The sequence below is a fragment of the Panthera onca genome, chromosome B4, assembly GCF_046562875.1.
Source record: "Panthera onca isolate mPanOnc1 chromosome B4, mPanOnc1 haplotype 2, whole genome shotgun sequence".
Taxonomy (NCBI): Eukaryota; Metazoa; Chordata; class Mammalia; order Carnivora; family Felidae; genus Panthera; species Panthera onca.
This window is the reverse complement of record NC_138345.1, coordinates 98780717-98799288: the sequence shown is the minus strand read 5'-3', so window position 1 is coordinate 98799288 and position 18572 is coordinate 98780717. Positions and strand designations below refer to the sequence as shown.

The 18572-nt window shown below is 37.0% G+C and overlaps 2 protein-coding genes across 11 annotated transcripts in view; one reads left to right on the top strand and one right to left on the bottom strand.

Annotated features, from left to right (window-relative positions):
• The window catches only part of KRR1 (KRR1 small subunit processome component), a 111624-nt gene extending 102217 nt beyond the window's left edge, over positions 1-9407 (top strand). For both annotated transcript variants that reach the window (XM_060656936.1, XM_060656935.2), the window contains exons 2-10: positions 498-670; positions 2296-2430; positions 2610-2735; positions 2827-2910; positions 4039-4095; positions 5728-5898; positions 7093-7170; positions 7281-7374; positions 9074-9407. In XM_060656936.1, coding sequence (XP_060512919.1) covers positions 498-670; positions 2296-2430; positions 2610-2735; positions 2827-2910; positions 4039-4095; positions 5728-5898; positions 7093-7170; positions 7281-7374; positions 9074-9216 — 1061 coding nt within the window. In that variant the 3' untranslated portion in view covers positions 9217-9407. The remainder of the gene's footprint in view (positions 1-497; positions 671-2295; positions 2431-2609; positions 2736-2826; positions 2911-4038; positions 4096-5727; positions 5899-7092; positions 7171-7280; positions 7375-9073) is intronic.
• Positions 1-18572, bottom strand: part of GLIPR1 (GLI pathogenesis related 1) — a 71263-nt gene that overhangs the window by 9760 nt on the left and 42931 nt on the right. For 5 of the 9 annotated variants that reach the window (XM_060656940.3, XM_060656938.3, XM_078449660.2 and 2 more), the window contains 3 exons: positions 13225-13304; positions 10468-10494; positions 9389-10364 (listed from right to left, as the gene is read on the bottom strand). In XM_060656940.3, coding sequence (XP_060512923.1) covers positions 10219-10364; positions 10468-10494; positions 13225-13304 — 253 coding nt within the window. In that variant the 3' untranslated portion in view covers positions 9389-10218. Of the gene's footprint in view, positions 1-1082; positions 1415-9388; positions 10365-10467; positions 10495-13224; positions 13305-18572 lie in introns of those variants that run through there. The other 4 variants (XM_060656943.3, XM_060656944.3, XM_060656946.3 and 1 more) reach the window with 2 other exon arrangements.

Below are 18572 nucleotides of genomic sequence, written 5' to 3'. Positions count from 1 at the left end.
TAGTGATTCGTACCTGAGAGCGTACCCTGGAATATCAGCTTTTAAGTTTTACATGTGCACAAACACAAACACAAACATATGCATATACACGCACATATGCAGGCTCCAGTTCAGGAAAGTCTGAAAGATTATTTATATTGAAAATAGTGTTGTAAACAGAGTTGTATTTGAATCTTCAGCTCTAAGATAGTGTAGTGCAATAGAAGTTTCTTGAGGACCCCAGTGTCTGTCAGGCATATGCTAATTACCGTGGATCCAAAGAGGGTCCCTGCCCTTAAGGACCTTTGTCTTATGAGGCTGAAATATTTACACATAATTTTAATACAGTGTGTTGGTAATAATGACAGGGGCATGTTCTTTATTGAATAATCTAAAAAGCATGGGGACAGGAACTACAAGGAGAATAATTGGAAGCATGTAAATGTGTGCATGTAAGTGTTCAAAAAGTGTCCAAAAGAAGGGTAAAATTTTATGTGTACGTTTCTTCCCCTCTTTAGATGAATCGGAACTCCTCACTGTTCCTGATGGTTGGAAAGAACCAGCTTTTTCCAAAGAGGACAATCCCAGAGGACTCTTGGAGGAGAGCAGTTTTGCAACTTTGTTCCCAAAATACAGAGAGGCTTACTTGAAAGAGTGCTGGCCATTGGTACAGAAAGCCTTGAATGAACATGTATGCACATTTTATACATTTCTTTGAGATTTTGCCCTTATACCTTTACTTTCAAACAAGTATGGATGCCGATAGACTTTTTTATAAAGTAGTAGCATAACTGGTTAATTTAGTTCCTTTGGTATTTTAAACAGCCTGGATGGAAGCTTTATTCTTATAATCCATTTGTTTTTAATTTTGTAATGCATTACTTTGAAATAGTCACATACCTTTAAAATTTTAGGGATCTCCTGGACTGTCTGAAAGTCACCTGTGACCTCCAGGCTTCAGGATGCCTGTTCTATACTGTGATTAGTTGCCATGTTTCTGTATAGTTAGAGTTGAGGCATGTTCCTGAATGATTGCTTAATTTTCATTTTATTTTTTTATTTAAAAAAAAATTTTTTTTTAACGTTTATTTATTTTTGAGACAGAGACAGAGCATGAACGGGGGAGGGTCAGAGAAAGAGGGAGACAGAGAATCCGAAACAGGCTCCAGGCTCTGAGTAGTCAGCACAGAGCCCGACGTGGGGCTCGAACTCACGGACAGTGAGATCGTGACCTGAGCCGAAGTCGGACGCTCAACTGACTGAGCCACCCAGGCGCCCCTTAATTTTCATTTTAAATGCAAGACGAGGATGTGGCCAACTTTCCCCTAGTTGTTGCCGCTGCCATGCCCCTCGAGCAGTGTATTTGCTTTTGTTTTTCAAACTGGATTGAAATCTGTTAGTGGAGCAACAAGTCCATTTAGTGGATATAACGAGCCTTTAAAAAGAAAAAGAATGTATCACATGAGGGTAAGGGTAAATACCATTTTGTACAGCTTTTGGCTCACTTACGTGTGTGTGTGGGGGCACATGTGCACACACCAGGTTGGGACATATGATGTAGTTCTCAACCATGTGACTGTTCTGGAGTTGTTTGTGCCCATTAAGTATTGGGGTGCTTCAGAAAACAGCAAGCATTTTACAGTGGTCTGCATCTGAGATTGAACTCTCGTAAACTCAGAGACCTGACCTTATGTTGAATTGTTCATCACTCCCTATGTTGAAATACTCTTCAGAGGATGCTCTCAGTCAGAAATAGCATTTTAATTTGCTTTGTCAAATTCTGGCTGTTCATACTAAGATGAACGCATATATTCATGCATAATGTTCCAATGATTGCTTCCTTCTCAGTGTGTGAGGATTTGTTTTTAGTTTGTATTTAGCCAGTACAAACCAGCTAGAAAAAAAAGTTTGAAAGAGAAAGTCCATTCTCACCCTAAGGAGCAGATCTACCGATCAGAGCTGGGTCCAAGATAGGGAAGCTATATGTAGCTTTACATTTTTACCTTGGGTCTTCATTTGCCTTGATAACACATTTTTTAGACTAGAAATAGTCTTTATTCCAATAAGGACAAAGTATTCTAAAGCCAAGTAAGTATAAATGGTTTCAGGTGCCAGAGTCTCTAACATTTTGAAATATGAAAGTAATCAAGTATTAATTATTTATATCAACTCCCCAGCTTCCTCACAGAGGGAGTTGATAGAATTTGAGAGAGCTTAATGTATAGTAATTAATAGTTTGATTAGGATAGGCTCTCTGGTTATCTAAGATCGAATTGATTTTTAGACAGTTGTGTATTTGCTCTTTCCTTGTTGCAGCACATTAATGCAACCCTGGACCTGATCGAGGGCAGCATGACTGTCTGTACAACAAAGAAGACTTTTGATCCGTATATCATCATTAGGGCCAGAGACCTAATAAAACTTTTAGCAAGGAGCGTTTCATTTGAACAGGTAAATTTAGAATTCCAAAACCTTTGTTTTGTTTGCATCAACATCAGAGACAACATATAACACTGCATGCCTCCCTCTTAGAGTTTTCATTTTTCGGCTTAGATTTCATTAGCCTGGGCCTTGAAAATGAATTTATTTGTAAAGAATGTTGATGGAGTATTTTCTTTATTTTCCCAAAGGCAGTACGAATTCTTCAGGATGATGTTGCATGTGACATCATTAAAATAGGTTCTTTAGTAAGAAATAAAGAAAGATTTGTAAAAAGAAGACAACGTCTCATTGGTCCCAAAGGATCTACATTGAAGGTATTTTTTATCAGTGGAAAACTTAAGTGTCTTCCTCTGTCATTAGTTTTCCAGTGTACTGAACTTCAACTTACTGTTCTTTTGGTAACAGGCTTTGGAACTCTTAACAAACTGTTACATTATGGTTCAGGGAAACACAGTTTCAGCCATTGGACCTTTTAGTGGCTTAAAAGAGGTGAGAACCATTTACTATCTTTAGTTAATTTTCAGCAGAGAACAAATTAAGTAATTTGGTTATAATACTTCATTGGATAATATATTGTTTTGTAATTGTTATTCTTTTTTAGAATGTCCTTTGATTTACCATTAGTAAATAAATACTTTGTGCTTCATGTTATTTGAGGCAGTCATCACTCTTAGATCCTAACATATTACGGCCAATCTTCGGCAACTAAAGAGGTATCCGTTTCTGAATTAGAAGGTCTGCACATCATCACTCTTTCCACTACAAGTTTTAAATGGGTATTTAAGATTTTAGTCTATAGCACATATGGGAGATACGTAATTACATGTGCTCAAATGATTGGAGAATTGAATAGTGATAATTGTTATTTGCAGTAACCTATATAAGCCAGTAGAGGTCAGATTCTAAATACACTTCTTTTCCTTTAAAATATATTTTGTTTTATTTGAATTTTAGTGTAATGTTTATTTAATGTATTGATGAACTTTTTTTTTAACTTATCAAATTGAATGTTATGAGAAAATCTGTGGAGCAGATACACATTTCTGTTAACTCCGTTTGCTGTCTGCTGTGAAGTATTGTTCCCTTTCCAGGACTTTTATTAGCAATTCTGTTGAACATCTTTCTCATAAATTATCTGCCCTTTTCTCATGTGGCAGTAGGAACTTAAATATATTAAATACTGTATAATTTTGTAAAATCTAAATATATTATTTAGTTTTCACAGCAAAGCTATAAAATTGTATTTCCATATTATTTACGTATTACAAATGAGAAAGCTGGAACAGGACAATTAAGTGACGTTCCCTTCCCATTATTTGAGGCCACATTTTCTGACTCTAACTCTAGCCTTCTCCCTAAACTACACAGTTCCAAAATGTTGCTGTATTAATTCTATATGTTACATTTTAGCTGTAAAGTTGAGACACTTCATTGTATCTAAGAGAGTTTTACTGTTATGAAGAATCTAGAAGTCACTCAGCAGTTGAAGGACCTCCTGTATTCAGTTTGGTAGCCGTTGCCTAGTCCGTAGGATATGTTGCAGTATATTAATCCCCTTCCATTTAGTTTATTAAAATCTTTGTAAGTGACTAATTGATTTTTCTTTGCAAATTTCAGGTACGAAAAGTAGTCCTAGATACTATGAAGAATATTCATCCAATTTATAACATTAAGGTGAGTGTTAATTATATATTATTATAACAGTGGTTGTCAGACTTATTTTAGCTACAGAAACCTTTCTTGAAATTAAATCTTCTATGGAAGCCTAATGCACAAAACAGATGAACAGAACTATTTGGGGTAGATTAGAGATAGTTCAGCCTACTCAACTCTACCCAGTCCTGTTGTTACATCTTTGGAGCCTTAGGTCTCTGGCCTACAGTCTGAAAACTGTTGAAGGGGATACTCAAACACATGACATAGTTCTTATACAGAGGAAATAAGCTTCATAGAAATGGTCGTAGATGATAAATATCAGATTTTCTTGGATTATGGGCTTATTACTATATTTAAAGATGTGATCTTTCAGTATCCTGCCTTTTTCTGTTAAATAGAGTCTGGAATATTTCAGATTGGATTAAAACTTTTTTTCTTAATTTAACAGTCAAAATTATAAACTCTCTGAGAGAGATCTGTTACATCCCTGTGCGCACAGGATTCGTGATGGTACTTGGAAATTTAATCATGCTGTAAGGGACTATGAGGGGTATTTAGTAAGCAGTCCACTTAAATTTGATGAAGTTAAGTCACTCTTAGGGGTGCCTGGCGTGGTTCAGTTGGTTAAGCATCCAACTTTGGCTCAGGTCATGATCTCAGGGTTCGTGGGTTCAAGCCCCGCGTTGAGCTCTGTGCTGAGAGCTCAGGCCCTGGAGCCTGCTTCAGATTCTGTGTCTCCCTGTCTCTGCCCCTCCCCTGCTCGTGCTCTCTCTCTCTCTCTCTCTCTGTCTCTCTCAAAAATAAATAAGCACTTAAAAGAATAAAAAATACATATATTTAAGAAGTCACTAGTAAATTGGGGTGAAGGAATGATTTTGAGTTACTTTGGGACATTAAAAATAGAGCTAGTTTTGTATCTGATTCCTGGTTTCCTTCCTTGGATGTTCCAATGTGTGCAGAAGTCAATGGAGTGGGAGAAATGGGTTTTGTCTGATCATGAGAAAGTTTACTTTTTTCTTTTCCTGTGATAATTAAAGTACTACCAAAAGCTTCCTGCTTTCAGGGGACATTACTAATTAACTCTCCCTGCTACTATTAAAGTTGAATTTTAAGGGTTTTAATGAATTAATGGTTGAAAAGCTGAATTAGATTAGTCTCATTTTCATCTCAATTATTTTAACAGTTCTGCATTTCTTTTTTTTTAATTAAAAAAAATGTGTATTCATTTTTGAGGGGGAAAGCGCAAGTCGGGGGGGAGGGTGCAGAGAGAGAGAGGGAGACAGAGGATCTGAAGCAGGTTCTGTGCTGATAGCAGTGAGCCCGATGCAGGGCTCAAACTCAGGAACTGTGAGATCGTGACCTGAGCTGAAGTTGGACACTCAACCGACTGAGCCACCCAGCTGTCCATAAAGCTTTTTAAAAATTTTTTAAAAACTGGTTCTGCATTTCTTAAATTTCTAATGGTTTTCTGAAGCTTACTTTTAGATTACTTATTTTTTTATGGAATTGGTTTGCTCCTGTGGAGATTAAGAACTCCTCTTTTTAATTTTGTTATTTATAGGAACAGTATTTATAATGTCTTGGTTTGACAAATATATGGCTTATAAAATTAAAAATTCTTACTTTGTTCATATATTGTCATGACTAAAGACCTTAATGATTAAACGAGAGTTGGCAAAAGATTCTGAATTAAGATCACAAAGTTGGGAAAGATTTTTGCCACAGTTCAAGCACAAAAATGTGAATAAACGCAAGGAACCAAAGAAGAAAACTGTCAAGAAAGAGTATACACCCTTCCCGCCACCACAGCCAGAAAGTCAGGTCAGTATTAAATGCTGAATTTCTTCACATGACGGGGGAAACCATTTTAATCTGTTTTGTCAGAAACTTCATGGAGAGTAATTTAGGTGGACTTTCTGTATGTGAGTGTGTATGTGTTTGGGTGCGTATAGGTATAAGAAACTAAAGGTAAGTGTAAATAGGCTTATTTTGAGCTGAGTGCGTGGGGTGGAGTGGCGGCTTCATGGTATGAGTGGTTGGTGTCACTTGTGTCCCTGCAGCCATTCCAGTCCCTGCACTTCCCATGGATACACACATTTAATGATTTAACCCTTAATGCTCTCACTCTGCGTCAGCACCATTCTTATGACCACATGCTATGTGACTGCTCAGTTTTGAAGTCTTTAAGTGATAATATCTATCCTTTTTCTAAATTACGAATGTCTCTCATTTTAGCAGCTGTTTTCTGGCTCCTTTTTTTTCCCCAAATTTCCTTTTCTATCTTGACCATCACTGTTTCCTTCATACTGCCTTTTCCTTCTATCATAGTTGTCCAGCAAAACTCTCAATCAGTTCTAAAATTTGTTTTCTTTCCCATAATGTGGCTACTGAACACAGCTGGAAAAAGTCTTCTCTTTGGACTCTATCCACTATAAATTCACGTTTCCAGCCTCAGATAGGTCCTCACCGTTGTCTGGTAGTTCTGTGCATCCTCTTAATTCTTGAAGCACCCCTCCCACTCCTAGCTGATGACCCTGCATTTCAGTTTATGGAAGTATTTAAGACCATCAGGTGAGAACTCCTTCAACTTCCTTTTCTCTCACCTGTAATTTTTTTTTTTTTTCCCATCTGCACCCAGTCCTTTCTTTACCTGTTCTTTGAATTCTGTCTTCACCTGTCTCCTAAGGGATCTTACTTCATAATTCACTCTCTTGGCTATATCTTAAAGTCTTTCCTCTCTACTAGTTCTTTGTTCTCAGCATGTAGACACATTCCCTTCTGTGTTGAAACAGCCTGCTGTATATTCCATGAACACATCACCTCCTTTCCTATCCCTGTGCTTTTTGCATGTGTTTCCTTTAGCTTAGAGTATATTTCCTTTTCATGTCACTGCCTTTATGAATTAGTCAGATTTTTGACTTCACTGTCTTCACCTCAAGGACACTGTGCCTTTTTTAGGAAATGATTTCTCATCTACCTTATTTCTCATGTAATTGTAAATACTGATTTCAACAGATTGATAAAGAATTGGCTAGTGGTGAATACTTTCTGAAGGCAAGTCAAAAGAAGCGACAGAAAATGGAAGCCATAAAGGTAAGACTCTGTCTAGCTCACAACATTGATAGTACAATTCACAGAAACTTAAATTCCTACTTAACTATAAATTGTGTTCTCTAATGTATTTTTTTTTATTAATAACGCAGGCTAAACAAGCAGAAGCTCTCAGTAAGAGACAAGAGGAAAGAAACAAAGCTTTTATTCCACCTAAAGAAAAACCAGTTGTGAAACCGAAGGAAGGTAAGTGCTCGTTTTCCAATTCTTGATGTGATATGAAAGTCTGTTTTTGAAAAGTAAACCCATATGAATTTGTCTGAATCTCTTTGAATGTTAACTAAAGAAATAACCATCTTTCATCAGTTCTCTTGCTGCTTCATTAATCATTAATCCTAGGGACAGGAGACCACTGAAGTGTTTTATAATTTATTAGCAGCTGATGCCTATTTCAGAGTCTCCAGATTGACAGTCCTCTCCTAACCTCTGATTGTGCTGGAGGAGGACTCTTCATTGTGAAAGCTCTAAACCAGGGCAGTGAATCCTCTGTAGAGATCAAAGTTGCAATGAGGTCCCCAAGCTCTGTTTTCATACCTCTCAGAAAGAGCTTATCAGAAGTTATGCTTTTCTTCTCTCTACTTATGTGATCTGTGGCTTAAAGTTTGATTCCTATATTATTAACGACGGATTTCTGATCACCTTGGGCTAAAGGACACCATCAAAGTAGTAGGAAGGTCTTAGGGGCTGTTAAAAAGACACTCTGTGAAAACAGTGTTCTATCTTCTCTTCTCCATTCCTAGTCTCATTTGATCCATCCTGCCCTCTTCTGTGTTCTCTTTCCCACTAGTAACACCTGTACTCTTCCCTAAGTAATTTTCCAAAGTAGCCAGTGGCACAGTGAGGGGAGGGAAGTCACTGGCATTGTTGTACATGACCTATTGGTCAAGACCAGACATGACGTTACTATTTTAGTTTCCTGCTTTAAAAATACTGTATTCTTCTATGTACGTCACTGGTTATATAAAAGTTAAAAATGTCATAAGCATTAGAATTTGCAGTTTGCTCAGCCTGTGAGTTTTCTGCTTAGGACGTTGTTCAGTAGCCAGTTTAATCTCAGTTTATGATGATTTAAAATGTAGCTGTTTCACTGTAGTGGAGGCTTTAAGTCTCTGCTCCTCAAGTTGCTGGGAAGTTTGTCTGATGATATTTTAGCTGGTGATTCTCTTATGCTCTGAACACTGTCCTTTACATGGTGAGGAAAAGTTGCATTTTTGTCTCCTCCTTTGTCTTTGTTGTTCAGGCTTTTGGCATTGATGGTTGGATTCTGTTAGGAGGATCTCCAAAGATGCTCAGATTATTGTCTTTATTACCAAAATCTTGTTAAATGAAATACTACTAGTCATTCATTGAACTAATACTTGGAAAACTTTATTTTTGAGTTTTTATGTGTGGTATTGAAGTAGATTTGACCTAAAGCTTCATGATTAGTTAATTAAAATTATTCAAGCTGGAAGGGCTACGTGGTAATATTCTTATTGAAATGTAATTTCAAAGTATTTTAGTGTGCAGAATTGGAAATTGGCGTATTAATGAGTACTCTAAAGTTCCAAAATATGGGAAAGAATATAAGTAAAAATAATCCAATCTCAAGTACAATTTAGGGGGAAAAATGAAGTTTTAATATTGTTGAATTCAGTGATTTGTTCAGATAGCTAAACTATAATGCCATTTTCATGTGTACTCTCATTAATGTACTTATAAAGGAATTTATTTTATGATTTTTTTCTCTTAAATGTCTAACATTCCTTTAGGCAGGTGCTTTATATTTTACAACATGACCTTTCACTTATTACAGTACTCTGAAGTTACTATACCAAATACATATTCTTTATGTTTTATTTGGTAAAGCATAAAGAATTACATATGTTGTTTTTAATTTGTCTAGCTTCTACCGAAAATAAAATTGATGTGGCCGCCATCAAGGAAAAGGTTAAGAAAGCAAAGAATAAGAAACTGGGAGCTCTTTCAGCTGAAGAAGTTAAGCTTAAAATGGAAACAGATGAAAAAAAAAAGAAGAAGAAAAAGTAACACTAAATAAACCCCCTGAACTAGAACTCATTAAGCTATCTCCTTTTGTAAAGGATTTTGAGATACTAGGATGTTCGTAGCCTTATGTGTGAGAAGAATACCCTGATCATATTTTTCTAGTTTGTGTCATTCTTCAACTCAGTGTTTATATAAACAGCTGTTTCTTTATAAATATAAATTATTGTATTCTCTGTGTGTGAGTTTTTAATTTTAATGCTGCATAGTGGTATGTATGTCCTTGTATACCATGCACCTTTTCTGTTTTGGCATGTTTTGCCTAAGCATATAAGGTGTAATTTTTTAGGTTGTTTATATAACGATCTTTTTAGAATGTGGCTATTGTAATTATCCATCAAATCCAGTATTTGCTGCCACTGTTTAGTCTTTACATATAATCATGTCCCACAACTTGGTTTTGAGGAAAATAAATACAGATTTTGCAGTGCTGTCTCTAATGATAATGAGTAAACATGAGGTTTCTTTTTATAATCTTACTTTATATTATGTTTAAGATTAAACAACCCATAAGCAAAAAGCAAAAGCAAAAGCCTCTTAAATCCCTTAATTACTCTTTTGAGTCTGGGAAAATGGGAAACCAAAGACCTCAAATTGCAAGAGAGTGGGGAAAACCAGATGTTTAGCATGGAAGCTGCATGCAGCAAGTTATGTAGAAATGTTTTTACTAATGAGGGCCAGTGGAGTCGTTTAGAATCACCTAAATCTAGCACATTCATTTTGTAGTTTTAGAAGCTGAGACACACACGGGCTGAGTTACTTACTGAAAGTCACAGCTGTGGCAGCCTGAAAACAATTCTTATTCACAGATAAGTGGGAAGTAAAAATGAGTTTATTCTAGAGTTAGGAAGTTGAGACTTTTTCTTTTGATGAAGGGTTTATTGCAACATTTTTTTCTGAAATATTTTAAAATAAGAAATAAATACAACCAACTTATTTTTTTTAAAGCCGTACATGAATGAGTTGCGGTTTTTTTCTGGATTTAGTTCAAAAGAACTGAGGGTATCTGTGCTTGACCCAAATGGTCATTATGACACCCAGTATTAGGATTGGTGGACTAACAATGAGAAAGAGAGATAAGTTCCTGTTGCGCACAGATACTGGCCAGTCAGGATACACAATAGAGTAGTAACCTGTGAAACAAACATCAGATGTGCTCTTAAATGTTGTTTCTCATAATGCAGTAATATAATTCACATCGATCTAATGGAACAGTTAAAAGATTTGTATACATACGTGTGACTTTGTCTCGTTGTGGGTTAACTGTGGAGTCAGAAGAAAGAATACATACGTTTAAAATTTTATTTTAAAAAGCCAAGTTGCTATTTATAACCATTAACTGTTGCTTTGACTTTATTGCAGTGTTTTTTAAACATTGATTTTTTTGTACTATACTAATTTGACATTTTTAAGTTGACTTTATTTATAAACTTTTTATATACTACTATAAGTGGAAAATCATTTTACATACCACAACTAGCAGATAATAAATACAATTAAAATGAAAATTAAACCATGAGAATTTAAAAATAAAGAATTACATATTAGGAACAGTCAATGTGAGCAATGTATTAAAATATTTTCCTGGAAATAATGTTCTTTCCTGAGAAGAATGATACTATTTATGATCAGTCAGTAATAAAGAGACAGTGACCTCGCTCTCCGCCGTTCCAATATGTCATTAAATTGTCAATAGGGATCTGGCTCTCCTGTCAAAATTATTCCTCTCCTTTTACTGAGCTTTATTCAGATTTTGACATTCAGAGCACTAGGTAGAAAATTCTACATCTGCCTCAGCCTTCATGATACTTTTTTTATTAAATAGATGACGTTTCCATGCCAGTTGTATGCCAGCTGCTGTTGAATTCTGTGGGACTCTGGCAAGTACTTCTGGGTACTTGTAAGCATCCCTGCTTGGGCTTTGGTGAATTACAAGGAAGCTGCCGCTGCTCTACCTTTTTTGGCAGTTAATACCATGAAATCAAGGATGTGCTGTGCTAGTTATATTTTTTCTTACATATACGTTTTTTAAATGTTATTCAACTCTTGAATATCGAGACAAATGGACATTCATGCACTAGCTAAAATCATCCCATGTACCACTGATATACCCAGCACATTATGTAAAAACCATGCTGATTTGGCCTCTATGGGTATTTACTGAACCTGCCAACAGTACCTAAAGGACCAGAAAGGAATTTTTTCCTCCAATATTTACCATAATTTGTCAAAGATGGAATCTGTTAAAAGCTTTTATTTTTTTAATGTTTATTTTTTGAGAGACAGAATTCAAGCGGGGTAGGGGCAGAGAAAGAAAGAGACATAGAATCTGAAGCAGGCTCCAGGCTCTGCGCTGTCAGCACAGAGCCTGACGTGGAGCCCGAACCCACAAACCTCAAGATCATGACCTGAGCAGTCTGCTCTACCAACTGAGCCACCCAGGCGCCCCTGTTAAATGAAAGCTTCTGTCCTCTAACCCTTACCCCCATGCAAATTAGCATGTTTTCCCTTTATTAAGAGCCCAGGAGCTTTTCATTATTGGACCACAGCCTTAATTTTCTGAAGTTTCAGAGGCCATTTCAAGATACATCTAAAATGAAAAGCTAAAAAGCCAAAAGGAGCTTTTCTTGTCATTGTGGAGGTGTTGTTACTAATTATCTAGATTTTTAAAGAGAAGGAAGGATTTTTTTAAGGAAACATACATCCAGATTAGTGCTTATTTGCCAGCCAGACTAGGGTATAAGTGAATTACGCTTAATTCCTACTTGTTTGGAATTTAGAATCCAGCAGGAAAGACAGTGAACCAGTGGCAACAATTAAATTACTCTTTAAATAATTTAAAATAATTGTCTCAGTTTTCACCACAGATTTTAAAGAAGCATCATGAGAATCGTTCATGGGCATAAAAAGTCTCAAGGTTTGGGGATAAAGAAAACACCAACAGTCAACTCAACATTTGGGAGTTGAGTTTGGGAGGATGTATTTGTGGATAATAGATAATATTTATTGAGTGCTACTGTATACTAGGCTGTTGTTCTAAATAGAAGTGTTTTCTTCTTTTTTCATTGATTTGATTCACCAAACCTGTGAAGAGGCCCCACCATCTACATTCTATTGCTGAGGAAATCTGTTCAGACAGTTGCCCCAGGTCACGGTGGTGGAACTGGAAATTGAACTTGGGCATGTGGTTTTTAAAATGCGTGGTTCTAGGGCGCCTGGGTGGCTCTCAGTTGGTTAAGTGTCTGACTCTTGACTTCGACTCAGATCATGATCTCGTGGCTCCTGAATTCAAGCCCCGCATCAGACTCTGTGCTTACAGCGCAGAGCCTGCTTAGGATTCTGTCTCCCTCTCTGCCCCTCCCCTGCTTGCTCTCTATCTCCCTCTCAAAATAAAAATAAACTTAAAAGAAAATAAAATGTGTGGTTCTAACTCCTACTTTATACTGCCTCACTTGGAAAAAAATAATATGCTTTGTAGTGTTGTAGCAACACGAAAGGAAATATTCAGTTGATACGTTGATACTCTGAGGAGATGTTTGTCGCATAGAGGCTGCACTTTACTAAATTCTCTTAACAAAACTGCTGTGAATGAAATAAAGGATGGTCGAACTGGGAGAGAGATGACTGGCTCAGAAAGCTGATCAAAAAAGCGTTGCTATACTGGGATTGAAGATGACAACTCAGTGTTTACAAATCAGTTGTTTTGATCTTGCTGAAGTTCAGCAAACCTTGGGTCTACAGCTCCTATCTTCTTAGTCACTTTTTGTGGTAATGATTAGAGCTACAGAAGAAGGCTATTCTTTGCTTCCCTAAGTTCACCTTAAATATATGTTCATTACTAGGACAGTAAGCCATTGGTTTGATTGCTGCCTGATGCCAATTTCCATGAAAACAGCTATTAGGAGAAAGCAAATATTTGCATTCTTAGCTCTGTAGAAGGTTCTAATAGTTTCAAACACATTGTATTATTGGTAGAGTTTTCCTTTTACTCACTGCAGAGATTATCCAAACACTTATCATTGGGGCAGGCACTGCAGGTGGACCCTTCTCTGTATGGCCAACTTCTGTATTGTCTATAAAGTAGAAAAAAGCTGTCCATTAGGAGAGGTGGGTTTTTGTTGTTGTTGCAATGAGATTTACTACTCATCTTTTCTGCAGGATGGAAGTCCACAGATTCAGAGGGTTGGTGAGGGAAGCGGAAATAGAAGCCTGTTCATATTTGCAGAGTTCCCTCCATGGGACTATGTCTGTGAACCTGTGTCTTCACCTACATCATTTCATTTAATTATTACAATTCTGGAAGTTTTCTTTATTTGACACATAAGGAAACTAAAGCTCTAAGAAATTAAAAATTACAGCGTACACATATCCGAGTCACAATAAAACCTAGATTTGTCTGACTCCAGGGCAACACTCCCTCTACTTACTATCTGGCCTGTATACACCACCATCCAAAACACTGTCCATCCTAAGGTATCATGACCCACATTTGCTCTTCTCAGTTTAGCAAGCCTCCATAGTTTGTGATAGAACAATATGTGCTTCCCTATTAAGTATTAAATAAGACCTAGCAAGAAGTTTAATAATCAGTAACTTTAATGAAGATTAAAACCATATTTTGAGTTATCTGCTGTGAGTAGAATGTGATATGAAAATATCTGATACTTACAAAGATAGAAGTAGTACTAACAAAGTCATACACACTGCTGATACGACTGAAGTGTTGTCTTCATTCATGAAATGTTTTTTTTAATGTTTATTGTTTTTTATTTTTGAGAGAGAGAGAGAGAGAGCATGAGCAGGGGAGGGGGAGGGAGAGAGGGAGACACAGAATTTGAAGCAGGCTCCAGGCTCACAGCTGTCAGCACAGACCCCGATGCAGGGCCTGAACCCACGACCTGTGAGATCATGACGTGAGCTGAAGTTGGACACTTAACTGACTGAGCCACCCAGGCACCCCAAAATAGTTTCAGTAGAGGTTAGTGAAAATAAAGATGTAACTTTTCTAATCCCAGTTCATGGACTCAACTCCCCTCCCCTAATACTTTAGAAACTTTTTTTAGAAACTTTTTTTTAGAAACACCTTTAAGAAACTTTGGTTAAGAACCAAAGTTAAGGACACATTACTTTCATTAACACCTCCTTTCCAACCCAAAATATGTGTTCTAATCTTATTTGGCTCCAAATTAATTTAGGTTGTTTTAGAAACTCTGTTTACCCTCATGCTTGCTTTACACTGTGGGAAACAGTCAAAGGAATATAGTGATGCTGATAATAATTGCCTAAAGTGCACATTAATCTGGGGATATTTTCATTGTTAAAGAGCACCATACTCTTTGAGAGGGCAAGTTCTAGAATAAAATCATTTATGCTATTTCATTCTTTGTTGAATTGTGAAAACTATCAAGAGGGAGAAATTACTACTTCAAAAACTGGCTAAAAACAAAAAGCAGTTGTGAATTCTAGGGAAATGGCACAATTCATCCTGGGAGAAACATGCTACTGGAAAGGCCTGGATTTGTCTGGAGAGGAACAATTGACACAAAGGGCCCTGATGTATTCTGTCCATAAAGAAGCAGGAAGTTTTAGTGTTTCCCCTGGCAGCCTGAGGGAGAAAGGGTTGGGGCCCTGGGACTGAGGAAAAGACTTTTTTTTTTTTTTTTTTTTTTTGAGTAATCTCTTTGGCCAACATGGGACTCGAACTCAGGACCCTGGGTCACATGCTCTACTGACTGAGCAGCCAGGCCCCCTGAGAGAAGATCTTTAAAGAAAAAGATAAATATGAGTAAGGGTTCTCAAAGGGTATATTCGTACCCTGTAGATACTAGATAGTCAAGGTTGTCATTTCCTCTTCTGTGCTGTAATCCTTTCTCCCACTAATCACAAGATAGCCTTGCTCAGAGGGGCCCAGGGGCTTGAAGAGAGAGTTGTGTATGTGAAAAATGCAGATCAGAATGACCCATAGTAGCTAGGAGGAGGGGCCAAAACCGGTCTGGGCAATGAATGACTCCAGAGATTGAGTTACAGGTGACTGGAGAATTAAGCACCCTGCACCCCACTCTTAGGAAATCTCAGAAATATGGAGAGGATACTGGACTTCCTAGAATTATGTGGGCTAATTATGTGACTTTTTGTACATGGAAGGAGGAAAACAAGCTGAGAAGGCAGAAGATAATGAGGACATCCCTAACTGGTCTCTGTGCTCCTCCCTTATGGCCTCCAATCCATTTCCCACATGTCATTCAGAGTGATCTCCAAATGTAAGGCAGGTCTTGTCACTCCCTTGCTGAAAATACTTGGATGATTCCTCTTGGGATGTGAATAAAGTTAAATTTACCATGGCCTACACCGCCTTGCAAGGGCTGAACTGCCTCCTTCCCCATTTCATCTGATTCAGTGGTGCAAGCACCCTGATCTGTTTTTGCATCCTTTCCACAGAAGCTTTTCAGGTGTTTTCTGCAGCAGACATCTGTTCCTGAAGTTCTTCATGAGTCTGGTTCCTTTCTAATCTTCATGCCTGTGCTTAAATACATCATTTTATCCAACAAAGGGTCCTGCCAATTGATATTGTTGATTACAGTATCATATTGTATTTCCTTCATTACTCCTATCATAATGCAGTTTATTGTCTATCTGCCCCATAGATATTCCATAGAAATAGAAATTCCATAAAAGCAGGGACTGTGTCTGGCTGGTTCTCCTTTGCATCTCAGTAAACAAATATTTGTTGGATGATTGTATGAATCCACTTATTTGTATGAATAAATGAATGTTAACTCTATAGAAGCATTAAAACCGGTTATAAGCTTTACAACTTCTTGTTTATAACACTAAAAGGCAAATAGAGTCAGGCTAAACCAGGAGAATTTCCATTTGTGCCTTTTTATTATAACAACAATAGTAACTATGAATACTTCTCTAATAATCTCAAATAATGTAATACCATTGCCAGGTATTAGATATAGTTGGTGTTTTACATAACTTTCTTGTTTAATTTTCATACCTACTTGATAAGTAGCTGGTGCTATTATTATCCCAATTTTTTACAGAGGAAACAGATTCAGAGAGGTTAAGTAACTTGTCCAAGGTCAAGTGAACCAAGGTGGTGGGTTCTCAAGACCCTGTATCGTAACCATTAAGCTATATAAATGTCATGAAGAGTCACCATTGATTGATTTAATGGCTTTGGCTAGTTTTTCCTAGGTTTTCCTTGTTTTCTGACTTAGGGATTTTAGGTCAAAGCTATTCTCTTCTGAATGACACCTGCTTTTAATCCTTTTACCCCACCTACACTCAATCAGACTATCCAGCGTTTCTTCAGAACATTATTTCAGGGAAAGAAAGAGAGGCTTCCTCTAACATCTTCTGGAATCCCAAAGATTGGTAAAATCCAAACATAATTCTAGGGCAACAAATTAAAGAAAAAGATTGGTGTATATATGGCAAAGAGTTAAAGCTTTAAAATATAAACAACTACCATAAATCATTAAGAAAATCACTCTGGTAGAAAAATGAGCAGACCATATGGTTCACAAAAGAAGGAATGTAAATAAGAAATCAGGTGAAAATTTATAATCACCAGTGGTCAAAGAGATGCAAAAGAAACATAAAATAACAGTTTCTTTCAAATTAGAAAATACTAAAAAAATATAATATCCAGTACTAATGAAGAAGCATAAATTGATATAATAATAGTGTAGAATAATTTGGCCATAAGCACTTTTAAAAACATAAAGATGTTCACACCTTTTACTTAGTATACTATTTCTAGAAATTGTAGGGAAATAGATGTGACTGAAGACTTACATTCAAGGATGTTCATCTAATATTAAAAGAAAATGCAGACAACAATCTAACTTCTTCAATAGGATGAGCTGTCATGTGACCACCTAAGCACAGACTCAGAAGCCAGACAGCCCAGGTCACAGTCCAGTAACATAGACACTATGTCCAGTCCACAGACACTATGACATAGTGTCACCAACTGTGGAACCCTGGTAGACTACTCACTCCTCAGTGCCTCAGTTTTCTTATCTGCCAAACAGGGGTGGTAACAGGACCCATCTCAAGACTTTTCATGAAGATTAAGTAAGTTAATATGTATGAAGCACTTAGAAAAGTGCTTAACATATGGTAAATATTTTATCAGTATTACTCTCATTTTTTTTTTATGGTGAAAAGATTTATATTTATATTTAACCAGCTGGATTCAGTTTACATGATCACAATTTTGTTGAGAACATCCAAAGCATCATAGTCAGGAGCCAGTCAAACATATGCCTTCTCTCCATTGGGCCTGATCAGGATGTTGACCTTGGCCATGTCAATGTCATAGAGCTTCTTCACAGCCTGTCTGATCTGATGCTTGGTGGCACAACAATGAACACAAGTGTTTTGTCTTCTACTTTCTTCATGGTCAACTTGGTAGTTGGGGGAACTTGATGATGACATAGTGGTCAAGCTTGTTTCTCCCGGGAGCACTCGTTCAAAGATACTTGGGCTGCATTCGGAGACTCAGTGTCTCGGGCCATTGGAAGGTAGCAGACATGTGGATCTTTTTTTAAGTGCCTGTGAATGTCTTTCAGCACCACTTTCTTGGTCTTCAAAGCCTTTGCTTTGGCTTTGGGAGGGGCAGGGACTTCCTTCTTCACCTTTGGCATCATCCTCATGAAACAGTACTCTCATATTTTTATAATTATTGATATCACGTTTAAAGTTTTAATGATGTGGAAAATGCTCATGGTATAATTTTAAGTAAAAAGTAGAAACTGTGCATTTCCAGTATGATATCCATTTTCTAAATAATGTGTTTGATGCATAAGCACACATATAGAAGTTTAAAGAAAGGTGGGGGGAGGGGCGCCTGGGTGGCTCAGTTGGTAGAGCGTTGAGTGTCCGACTTTGGCTCAGGTCCTGATCTGGCAGTTCAAGAGTTCCAGCCCTCGTTGGGCTCTGTGCTGACAGCTCAGAGCCTGGAGCCTGTTTCGGATTCTGTGTCCCCCTCTCTCTGCCCCTTCCCCACTCATGCTCTGTCTCTATCTCTCAAAAATGAATAAATGGTAAAAAAAAAAAAAAAAAAGAAAAGAAAAGAAAGGTGGTAGGTGGCATATCATGGGTCTACTCTGTTTTCCAAAGGGAGAAAAATTGTATCCGTTTCAAAAACAAAACTTTCAGAAGTAAATGAAATAAATTACATAAATTGAGAAATTTAATTCTCAATTTATTTTTGCTTTGAAAATTCTGTAAAACATGCCAAGTTTTTAATAAACCAATAGAGTAACATCAGTCCTCCTATTCCGTGGTATTATTATCATTTCCAATTAATCTATGTCCCTGCAAAC